At 36.0% G+C, this 12636-nt stretch overlaps 1 protein-coding gene across 9 annotated transcripts in view; it reads right to left on the bottom strand.

The window, feature by feature from the left end:
- Positions 1 to 12636, bottom strand: part of LOC105477493 (SUMO specific peptidase 7) — a 200460-nt gene that overhangs the window by 33427 nt on the left and 154397 nt on the right. For all 9 annotated transcript variants that reach the window (XM_011734044.3, XM_011734045.3, XM_011734042.3 and 6 more), the window contains 2 exons: positions 11491 to 11648; positions 8413 to 8559 (listed from right to left, as the gene is read on the bottom strand). In XM_011734044.3, coding sequence (XP_011732346.2) covers positions 8413 to 8559; positions 11491 to 11648 — 305 coding nt within the window. The remainder of the gene's footprint in view (positions 1 to 8412; positions 8560 to 11490; positions 11649 to 12636) is intronic.

Genomic DNA, 12636 nt, shown 5'->3' with positions numbered 1-12636 from the left:
GTGTCTAACTATAGGAACATGTCTCTAATTTATGTAATAATTTCCAGCCATAAGTATTTTTCTAATTCAGCTAAATTGTAACTACTGTGAGAGTGAGAACAGTGGCTCCAGTGTCTACAATAATTCTAAGGTGGTCACTGAATGTATGGAGAATAAATGAATTTAATTATCTATATCTTTATCCACCAAAAAAGAAAAAAAAAGTTCTTTAATTTCTGTTACAGTGCATCCTGAACTGTCTGAAAAAGAATATACATAAAAACCTGAAATTTTTACCTTTTTCCCTTTTTTAGGTTATTCATTACACTTAAAAAAAATTTAATTGCTTATGTTCTCTCCATCATAACTGTCTTAATTTTTGTAGAATTCTTCTCAGCTTTTGTTTGCATGCATATATTTACTTTGATTTACTAAATCACTTTCCCATAATTAAACATTTAAGTTTTTAATCTAAGGAATGTTCCAGCAAACATAAATAAAATTTTTTAACTTTTATTTTAGGTTCAGGGGTACATGTACAGGTCTGTTATACATGTAAACCTGTGTCACAGGGGTTTGTTGTACAGACTGTTTTGTAGCCCAGGTATTAAGCCTAGTACTCGATAGTTATTTTTTCTGCTCTTCTCCCTCCTCCCACCTTCAAGTAGGCTCCAGACTTTGTTACTCTCTTCTTTGTCTCCATGAGTTTTCATCATTTAGCTCCCACTTATAACTGAGAATATGCGGTATTTGGTTGTCTGTTCCTATGTTAGTTTGCTAAGGATAATGGCCTCCAGCTCTATCCACATTCCTGGAAAAGACATGATCTTATTATTTTTTTAGCTGCATATATGCACTACATTTTCTTTATCCAATCTGTCATTGATGGGCACTTAGGTTGATTCCATGTGTTTCCTATTATGAATAGTGCTGCAATTCACATGCATATGTCTTTATGGTAGAATGACTTATATTTGTCTGGGCATAATACCAGTAATGGGATTGCTGGGTTGAATGGCAATTCTGTTTTTAGCTCTTTGAGGAATCGCCACATTACAGTCCACAATGATTGAACTAATTTGCACCCCCACCAACAACGTGTAAGTCCTCCCTTTTTTCTGCAACCTCACCATCATCTGTTATTGACTTTTTAACAATAGCCATTCTGACTGGTATGAGATGGTATTTCACTGTGGTTTTGATTCGGATTTCTCTAATGATCAGTGATACTGAGCTTTTTTTCATCTGTTTCTTGGCCACATGTATATCTTTGGAAAAGTGTCTGCTCACGTCCCTTACCCACTTTTTCATAGGGTTGTTTGTTTTTTTACTGTAAATTTAATTTCCTTATAGATGCTAGATTATTAGACCTTTGTCAGATGCCTACTTCGCAAATATTTCCTCCCATTCTGTAGGTTGTCTGTTTACTCTGTTGATAGTTTCTCCTTTTTTTCATTTTTTTATTATACTTTAAGTTTTAGGGTACATGTGCACAATGTGCAGGTTTGTTACATATGTATACATGTGCCATGATAGTCTCTTTTGCTGTGTAGAAGTTCTTTAGTTTAACTAGATCCCATTTGTCAATTTTTGTTTTTGTTGTGATTTTGACATCCTCCTCATGAAATATTTGCCTGTGCCTATACTGAGAATGATATTGCCTAGGTTGTCTTCCAGGGTTTTTATAGTTTTGGGTTTTACATTTAAGTCTCTAATCCATCTTGAGCTGATTTTTGTGTATGGTATAAGGAAGGGACCCAGCTTCAGTCTTTTGCATATGGCTAGCCAGTTATCTTAGCACCATTTGTTGAACAGTGAGTGCTTTCCCCATTGCTTGTTTTTGTCTGCTTTGCCAAAGATCAGATGGTCATAGGTATGCAGCTTTATTTCCAGGCTCTATATTCTGTTCCATCGACCTATGTGTCTGTTTTTGTACCAGTACCATACTGTTTTGGTTACTGTAGCCCTATAGCATAGTTTGAAGTTGGGTAACATGATGTCTCCAGCTTTGTTCCTTTTGCTTAGGATTCCCTTGGCAATCAGGCCTCTTTTTTTGGTTCCATATGAATTTTAAAATAGTTTTTCATATTTCTATGAAGAATGTCATTGATAATTTGATAGGAATAGCACTGAATCTATAAACTGCTTTGGGCAGGATGGTCATTTCAATTATATTGATTTTTCCTATCCATGAACACAGAATGTTTCTCCATTTGCTTGTGTCATCTGATTTCTCTGAGCAGTGTTTTGCAGTTCTCATTGTAGAGCTCTCTCACCTCCCTGGTTAGCTGTATTCATAGGTATTTTATTCATTTTGTGGCAACTGTGAATGGGATTGTGTTCCTGATTTGGCTTTTGGCTTTGTTGCTGTTGGTGTATAGGAGTGCTAGTGATTTTTTTTTAATGTACTGAATTTTATTACATAAAAGTACAATTAGTAAAATAATATATTAATTTATTTGAATATACTTTTAACTATAATTAATCATTTATTCCTCTCACTATAACGTTGAGAAGTATTACTCTGAACACCTACCTTATACAATACTTAACATAAGTTAACTACAAAGAGCCTCTCCACTTACATTTTCATCATGCATCTTACATTTTAATGTCCTTATTCTTTCATAGAACAGGTCATAAATAATGCCCAACTAACAAAAAAGAATCTCTAATATCTCTAATGCAGCAGCAATTGATCACATGCTTTCACATGTGAATACAATAGGAATAAAATAACAGCATAAAGTAATTTGAAAGCTGTATTACATCATTACTCACTTTTCAAAAAAATTTTTTCAAGGAAACAAGTATACTTTCAATGTAATTACAATGCTTCAAAAAATCTACTCCCTTTAAAGTTATATACAAATAATTTATCTAACAACTTTAGTTGTAGGTTAGTTTTTATACTCAACACTCTGATTTAGTGTAATGTGTGAAGTGTCACTACCTTATTCTACTTTAAATTCTTTGATATTTACATAGAATCAATTTTGAATTAAATATTTTTTCATATTTATTGCATCTGCAAAAATATTTTTTAGTATAAACTCTCTGGTGTTTTCTAAGCTGTAATTTTTGGAAAAAAAAAAAAAAAGTGTTTCCAAATTCATTACATTTGCAGGACTCTTCTCCAATATAAATTCCCTGATGTTGAACAAAGCTTGAGCAACTGCTTTAGGGTTTTCCTCTAGTACAAAATGTGTGCAATAAGATCTGTGATACAAGTAAAGGTACTACAACCCACAACCCCCTTTATATTTGTAATGGTTGTCTTCAGAATATATACTCTTCTTCACTTTAAAGGCTTATATTTTCTGAAAGAATTTTTGACAGTAATTGCACTTTTAATGCTTTTATTAACTATGAATCTTCTTTTTGTTTCTTTTTTTGAGACGGAGTTTTGCTCTGTCGCCCAAGCTGGAGTGCAACGGTGCGATCTCGACTCACTGCAACATCTGCCTCCTGGGTTCAAGTGATTCTCCTGCCTCAGCCTCCCGAGTACCTGGGACAACAGGCATGCCCCACCACGCCCAGTCAATGCTTGCATTCTCAGTAGAGACAAGGTTTCACCATGTTGGCCAGGCGGGTCTCGAACTCCTGACCTCAGGTGATCCACCCACCTTGGCCTCCCAAAGTGCTGGGATTACAGGCACGAGCCACCTCGAGAAGTGGCATAGCCTGGACACTGCACAGTGGAATTTATATAGGGATGTGATGTTAGAGAACTACAGAAACCTGTTCTTCCTTGGTATTGTTGTCTCTAAGCCAGACCTGATCACCTGTCTGGAGCAAAGGAAAAAACCTTTGACTACGAAGAGACATAAGACGATTGTCAAACCCCCAGTTACATGTTCTCATTTTGTCCAAGACCTTTGGCCAGAGAAGAGCATAAAAGATTCTTTCCAAAAAGTGATACTGAGAAGATATGAAAACTGTGGACATGACAATTTGCAGTTATAAAAAAGGCTGTAAAAGTGTGGATGAGTTTACATAAGATGCACAAAAGCGGTTATAATGGACTTAACCAATGTTTGACAACTACCTAGAGAAAAGTATTTCAATGTGATAAGTATGATAAGTATGTGAAAGTCTTTCATAAATTTTCAAATTCAAACAGATATAAGACAAGACACACTGGGCGGGGGGGACTTTTAAATGTAAAGAATGTGGCAAAGCTTTTAACCAGTCCTCAACTCTTACTACACATAAGAAAATTCATACTGGAGAGAAACGTTACAGATGTGAAGAATCTGGCAAAGCCTTTAAGCTGCCCTCTAACCTTACTACACGTAAGATAATTCATACTGGAGGCCGGGTGCGGTGGCTCATGCCTGTAATCCCAGCACTTTGGGAGGCTGAAGCAGGTGGATCACGAGGTCAGGAGATCGAGGCCATCCTGGCTAACACGGTGAAACCCCGTCTCTACTAAAAATAAAAAAAATCAGCTAGGCATGGTGTCGGGTGCCTGTAGTCCCAGCTACTCAGGCAGCTGAGGCAGGAGAATGGCGTGAACCCGGGAGGCGGAGCTTGCAGTGAGCCGAGACCGTACCACTGCACTCCAGCCTGGGCAAAAGAGCAAGACTCCGTCTCAAAAAAAAAAAAAAAAAAAAAAAAGGTAATTCATACTGGAGAGAAACCCGACAGATGTAGAGAATGTGGCAAAGCTTTTAACCACCCCTCAACCCTTTGTTCACATAAGAAAATTCATACTGGAAAGAAACTATACAAGTATGATAAATGTGGCAAAGCCTTCATTTCATCCTCAATCCTTATTTAACATGATATAATTCATACTGGAGAGAAACCCTACAAATGTGAAGAATGTGGCAAAGTTTTTAACTGTTCCTCAAACCCTACTATACATAAGATAATTCATACTGGAGATATACCCTACAAATGTGATCAATGTGGCAAAACTTACACCTGGTTTAGTCAAGCCTCAGTAAATGTAAGAGAACTCATCCTGGAAAGAAACCTTACAAATGTGAAGAATGTGGCAAAGCTTTTAACCGGTCCTCAGCCCTTAATAAACATAAAAGAATTCATATTGGACAGGAACCCTACATAGTAAATAATGTGGCAAATCTTTTAAATGTTCCTCAACGCTTAATAAGCATAAGATAATTTACACTGGAGAGAAACTCTATAAATGTCATGAAGGTGGGAAAACCTTTAACCAGCCCTCAACTCTTACTAAATATGAGAATTTATATGGAACATAAACCCTACAAATATAAAGAATGTGACAAAGCTTTTTAAAGAAGTTCTCAACCCTTATTACACATAATTCATACTGGACAGAAACTCTACAAGTGTAAAGAACATGGCAAAGCCTACAACAAGTTCTCAATTCTTTTTTTTTTTTTTTTTTTTTTTTTTTTTGAGACAGAGTTTTGCTCTTATCACCCAGGCTGGAGTGCAATGGTGTGATTTCGGCTCACTGCAACCTCCGCCTCCTGGGTTCAAGCCATTCTCCTGCCTCGGCCTTCCGAGTAGCTGGGATTGCAGGTGCCCACCACCACACCTGGCTAATTTTTGTGTTTTTAGGAGAGATGGGGTTTCACCTTCTTGGCCATGCTAGTCTTGAACTCCTGACCTCAGATGATCTACTCGCCTCAGTCTCCTAAAGTGCTGGGATCACAGGCATGAGCCACCATGCCTAGTCATAAGTTCTCAATTCTTAAGAGACATGGTGATAATATATGCTGAAGAGGAACCCTACAAACCTGAAAGATGTGACGGTGCTTTTACCAACACCTCCAACTTGTCAATACATTAAAAAAAAAAAAATTATACTAGTGTGAAACCCTAGAAATGTACAAAATGTGACAAAGCCTTTATATGGTTGCCACACTTGATTGTAGATTGTAGGTAAGATAATTCATACTGGTAAAACTCCTACAAGTGTGAAGAATGTGGCAAAACTTTTAATCAGTGCTTACACCTTATTTCACAGGAAAGCTATTACCCTTGAGAAAAGTTGTACAAACATAAAGAATATGGAAAAGTCATTAATGCTAGTGATTTTTGTACATTGATTTTGTGTCCTGAAACTTTGCTGAAGTTGTTTATCAGCTGAAGGAGCTTTTGGGCAGAGATCCTATTATCTAGAAAATATATATATAAATATATATATAGAATCCAGACATAGAATCATTCTCATCTGCAAACAGGGATAGTTTGACTTCCTCTCCTCCAATTTGAACATACTTTATTTCTTTCTCTTGCCTGATGGCCCTGGCCAGGACTTCTGACAATTAATTTTTAGGACCACTTTACAACACTTCTTGAATATTTGCAGTCCCCTACTATTTGTAATAGTAAAACATTGGGACAATTTGAAATGACCAACAATTAAAAATTTTTAAAGACAACCCAAATATCCCAAAATAAGTGGAAGAATTAAATTAATGAAATTATGGTAAGTGACAAAATAGTACATATTATGTAATATCCCTTTGTTTTAATGTATCTATATATGCATGAAAAATATGCAATGATATATACTATACAGTGAGTGGCAGCTGTCTCTAAATAGGCAAGATTATATGTGTTTGTAATATTGTTCCTTGACTAATCTGTTTGTGGTTTTTTGCTTGATCTTGGTTTTTGAGCATAACATGCCCACCTGACTGTGTAATAATAATTAATACATTAATTAATAGAAAGTCCACTGTTGAATACTTATATTGGATTTTCCTCCCCGCTGGCTAATTACTCTCACATATTTAGATTATCCAACTTTTTGCCATTACAAAGAATTCAACAGAAATAACTGGGTAAGCCTGAATTAAAATAATAAAGTAAAATAGGTGAGAAAATCCTGAAAAATGAATAACATTCCTTAAAGAAAAAGAATTGCAAAATCACCCCAGACGTGCCCAAATCAGTAAAAACCAGTGGCCAAAAAAATATTAATTTTAAATCAATTCATTCTTGAGCTTTCAAAGCAATGTTGACTACATCACAAACTACTATTATTTGCAGTTTCCAGAATTTAGGATTAGGTCTTTGTCTGCATGGCTACCAAGTAAACAACAGGTACTTCATGTCTTATTAATGTGCTGTTTTCTCTGTGAAGCCTTTCCTGATTCCTCCAGACACTGATAGATATCCATTGCCATATGCACCCTTCTTGTACATACTTCTGTTTTACATTTTACCATAATATAAAGTAAATATGTGTCTGTCGCTTCCATTGGATTAAAAGTTCTCTGAAAGCAGAAACCATATCTTAGCATTTTTATATTCTCTGCCCTATCCCTAACACAGTGAAATATTAATGAAACTGCTATAAAAAATGCCTGAGTTACTAAATCTGACACAGTCATTTCGACAAACATTTAAGTAGATATATGGAAGGTATAAAAGGAACTAAAACTGTGGCTCTTCACCATAAGAAGCTTAAAAGGTTAATGGAGAAGTTTATACAAGAATATAAGTAATTATAAAACACACAGAATAAATCTTAGAAGTACAAATGAAGTGTTACAAGTGTACAGCAAAGGGCGAAGTTAATTCTGTCTGAAAAGGAGGGATCAGGGAAAGTTTCCTGGAAGAGTCAGTATATCAGAGAAGCTTTAAAAGATGATTAGGATTTTAAAAGGTAGAAAAGGTAAGAAAATATAGAGAACTAGCTGGGCACAGTGGCTCATGCCTGTAATCCCAGCACTTTGGGAGGCTGAGGTGGGCGGATCACTTGAGGCCAAGAGTTCAAGACCGGCTTGACAAACATGGTGAAGCTCCGTCTTTACCAAAAAATATAAAAATCAGCCAGGTGTGGTGACACGCACCTGTAGTCCTGGCTACTCGGGAGGCTGAGGCACAAGAATCGCTTGAATCCAGAAGGTGGAGGTTGCAGTGAGCCAAGATCAGTGGAGTGCGCCACTGCCCGCGAAAAAGAATGAGACTCTGTACCCCCGACAAAAAAAAAAAAAAAATAGAGAAAGAACCAAGTAGAATCCAGTCTCACTTTCATATACGGTAGGTGAGGAGGAGTATTTTTTTTTTTTAATTAGAAAAACAGAGTAGCATTAGTTCCTGGACATCCTTAATTTAGAAATTTGGAGAAGTCATTTTACAACTGATTAAACAGGCAAAATGAGATTTCTTCTTTATGTTCCAAACTATACCTGGAAAAAAATTTCACTTTACCATCAGATAACTTTTAGAAACCAAAGATTATCAATAAATGTGATTTTTTCCATACATGATTTTCATTAGAGTAGTCAGACTAGGTGGGATGTTAGGAGGGGAGAATTAAAGACACATTTCAAATTAGGTATAATGACTTTCAACATATCCATAGTGTCTCATATAAAATAAATCTTTATTCTTATTTGTCCTAAGAAAAAAAAAAAAGGAAAAAAATTAAAATGCCTTGTCCAAGATCCAAAACTAGAAGAAAATTAAAGAAAATATACTTACTGTAACACAACCTTTAGAAGCTCCTTTAATTTTACCAATATAAACAGAAGTAAATATAAAATCCAGTTGTAGATCCATCTCATTACTAGGCATAATACTGGAAATGTTTTCCATGACAGGATTATATGGGCATAATTCAGATGACATCTAACAAGGAATAAATCATAAAATGCATATAACTCTAAGTATTATATAAATACTGAAAACGACTTTCACCATCAAATTCTTCTTTAAATTACTATTAGTAAATTTTTGAAGACTTTTATACTGCTCTTACTGTGAAGAAATAGTTATCTAGATTTTTTTTTCTGAAAAAATACGACTTACCTTTGAGAAAATTACACTAAATAGCTGAATGCAAAATTAATTCCAGAAATATATACTCCTCTGTATCAAAAGCCATGGTTTCACATTCAATAGTCTCTAATAGGTTTTATTCATTTTTAACTTGACAGAAGCAAGTTTTAAACATATATTGTACTTTTGTTTAAAATGAGTTTTTAAATATATGATCTCTTTTAATCCCCACAACCACCCTATAGGCAGGTTTTTCAGTTTTCCATTTCATAAATAAAGTTAACAGATGTTTAGATTGGTTAAGCGACCTGCCCAAAATCATGCGATTTGTAAGAAGCAAAACAAAGATTCAAATGCAGGTTTCTCTCTCCAGGTCCAGTGTCACTTCAACCATAAAAACTGTTTCCATTAACCAAAATAATGTTCTTGCTACTGTACTTTAAAGATTTTTTATTTTAGATTCAGGGGGTACATGTGCAGATTTGTTACAAGGATAATATTGCATGATGCTGAGGGTTGGGCTTCTATTGAACCTATCACCCAGATAATACCCAACAGGAAGTTTTATGGCCCTGGCTCTCCTCATCCCCCCCCCCCAATTTTTGGAGTCTCCAATGTCTATTGTTCCCATCTTTACGCCTGTGTGCTACTGCACTTTCAATACGCCACAAAGGAGTGTAAGTGCCTAAGAACCATCCATTATATCAAATCTATCTACTCTATGTTTGAAGACAACCAATCAGAAATGGCTTATACTTGCCTAAAATCTCAAAAATCATATCACTTCCACTCAAGTGACCATATAACTTTGCTTTTAAATTATAACAGAAAACCAAGCAATATCAGCAGCAACTCTTCCCCACTGTTTCTTCTGAATTGTATACTACTTTCAGATGACTTTTTCAACTTTTTCAAATGTGCCGAACCTCTGCACATTATGCCTAACACCACACATGACCAAACAGATTACTACCAAAGCAATTACTATGAACATGTACTCACTCCCCTCTTACCTCTAGCAATGGTGACTAATCCTTGTCTAAAACATATCATACTCATTATTTTAAACCCAGCTCATAATGCCATTTACCTGCTTAATTGAATTTCTTTGTCATTCTCATGTTTTATTGCTTAGTATACTATTAATATCTTCTTATTCCCTAAGTAAAAAAGGGAATCAAATCAATCAAATCAAATCAGGTAGCTCCAACAACAGTCAGACAAATAACTGTGGGCTTTTTTAGTGATCAAATGAGAAGTTGGTATAGAAATAATTTCTCACTGGGCTTCACATTTGGTAAAAACTAGGTGGCTCCTAAAAATGACCAATCCATACTTCTCATCATTCATTTAAAACTGGAACAAGAGAGAGCACAGAAATGTGGCATTCTGCCTTATGGTAGATCTCCACAGTATTGGCTGCTTGGTTGTGATTATGAATTTAGTAAATTCTAAAAGATATGTTATTTTCTTATAATATGATCATTTCATACTGCATTGTCAATTTATACCCTGCCAAGGCCTAATTCTTCTATAAGTTTAAATTCATTATCAACAATGACACTTTTAATTATACATGCAACTAAACCATCAAGTAGGATATTGACTCAATCTGGCAAAAATGGTTACATTTTTGCAAAACTTCAGAACAAAGCTGCTGAAGTGATTTCTACGTGGAATACCAAATACAAAAGCAAATACCCATGAAACAATAATCAGACCAAACTGTTTTCATAGATCGGGCCAACTCTTCATCATACTCTGCAAAATAACAGCCTCTGACATTATTCAAAAACAAAACAAGATAAGTTTACCATAATTCTGCACTGGTGGTCAATGATCTTTTCTTACAAATAGAATAATCAGAGGCTAATAACAAGAAAGAGTACCAGCTGGGAGCAGTAGCTCACACATGTGATCCTGGCACTTTGGGGGGTGGAGGTAGGAGGATTGCTTGAGCCCAGTAGTTAACAGACCAGCCTGGACAACACAGGGAGACCCTCATCTCTAAAAACAATATATATTTTAAAAACATTATCCAGGCATGCTGGCACGAGCCTATGGTCCCAGCTATTTGAGAAGCTGAATGAGAGGACTGCTTGAGCCCAAGAGGTTGAGGCTGCAGTGAGCCATGATCATGCCACTGCACTCCAGCCTGGGTGACAGAAAAGACCCTGTCTCAAAAAGAAAGAAAGAAAGAACAAATACTGACAAAAAATGTTTTGAACCTTATTTTAGACCTACTCTCTTCAAAGGACTGACTTAATTGACTGATACTAAACTAACACACTTCCATTTACTATTTTCTATAAGAATGAAGAGGCAGAGGACTTACCAAATTTGACAGGTTTCTGACCTATATCCCCAAAGCCATGTTCTTTCCTCTATATCATACTGCCTTCGTAATATGTGAGGAAAAGGAGTAATTCCAAGTAGCCATAATACTCCAAGACCAGACATATAAATACTAGAAAATGTTTTTAATTCTACAAAATGTTAGTGAAATGTCCAATGAAAGCCAGAAAAAAAGAAAAATATTCAAGTAATAGAATATTTAGACTGAAAAAATATAAATCACCAGAAAAAAATGGTATAATCTTTTCATTTCAAAATAAAGACAACTACATATTTCATTCAAACTGCTATAAAAGTTGTCTCAAAATTCAAACTAAGAAAATTTCTAATTTTCATTACAATATTCAGCTTGATAAAACAAGTAACAGTCATTAACCAATAGTGTATATTTCACTGTTAATCTGGGAGAAGACAGAAATAAATTACCTGTACAGATTCACGTGAAATCAACGGTAGTTCTGACAATGCTGATTCAGAAGTACTCTCATTTTCATTAGTTGTCTCATGGTCTTGCTTAGATTGTAACTTAAGAATTTCTGAACTTTTATGCTCAACAGGTCCTTCTTCATCACTGGAAACAACAACTAAAAGGAAAAGAAAAATGTATTTTTATTCTTTTTTTTTTTTGAGACACAGTCTTCCCATCTTGGCTCACTGCAACCTCTGCCTCCCGGGCTCAGGCAATTCTCCTGCCTCAGCCTCCTGAGTAGCTGGAATTACAGGTATCCGCCACCACGCCCAGCGAATTTTTGTGTTTTTAGTAGAGGCGGGGTTTCAGCATGTTTGTCAGACTGGTCTCAAACTCCTGACCTCAGGTGATCCTCCTGCCTCAGCCTCCCAAAGTCCTGGGATTATAGGAATGGGTCACTGCGCCCAGCCGAAAAATGTATTTCAAATGTGTAACAATCACATATCAAAAAAAGAACTTTCGGTTGGGTGCAGTGGCTCACTCCTATAATCCCAGCACTTTGGGAGGCTGAGGTGGGTGGATTCCCTGAGGTCAGGAGTTCAAGATCAGCCTGGCCAATATGGTGAAACCCTGTCTCTAGCAAAAATACAAAAATTAGCCAGGCGTGGTGGTGCATTCCTGTAATCCCAGCTACTCAGGAGGCTGATGAAGGAGAATTACATGAGCCCGGGAAGGGGAGGCTGCAGTGAGCCGAAATCGCACCACTGTACTCTAGCCTAGCTCACAGAGCGAGACTCTGTCTCAAAAAAAAAAGAACTTTGTAATTATTGCAATTTATTTTTAATAATCCTGTTAAACTTAATCACCTAAATTTATTCAATTTAGAAACAGGCCTATCATTTGTTATCTGATTTACAGTAGTTATAGACAATGACTCCGTATCAGTGCAATTATTCAGCAGTTACCTGCACCCTTACCTTCTAAAGAATAAAGATGTTTAAAAATGGATAAAGCCATGAGGAAGCCTTATGAACAAATGCTAGTTCTCACAGTGTATTGTGCCATCACTCTAAATTGTACCTTAAGTCCTGTTACATGAATTGCTTCAAGGAATGGGAAATTAATAACTAGGGGAAGATGTGGGAGACTATTCGCTGGAGATC

This window comes from Macaca nemestrina, chromosome 2 (genome assembly GCF_043159975.1).
Source record: "Macaca nemestrina isolate mMacNem1 chromosome 2, mMacNem.hap1, whole genome shotgun sequence".
NCBI classification, from domain to species: domain Eukaryota; kingdom Metazoa; phylum Chordata; class Mammalia; order Primates; family Cercopithecidae; genus Macaca; species Macaca nemestrina.
This window is presented reverse-complemented; position numbering and strand designations above follow the sequence as displayed.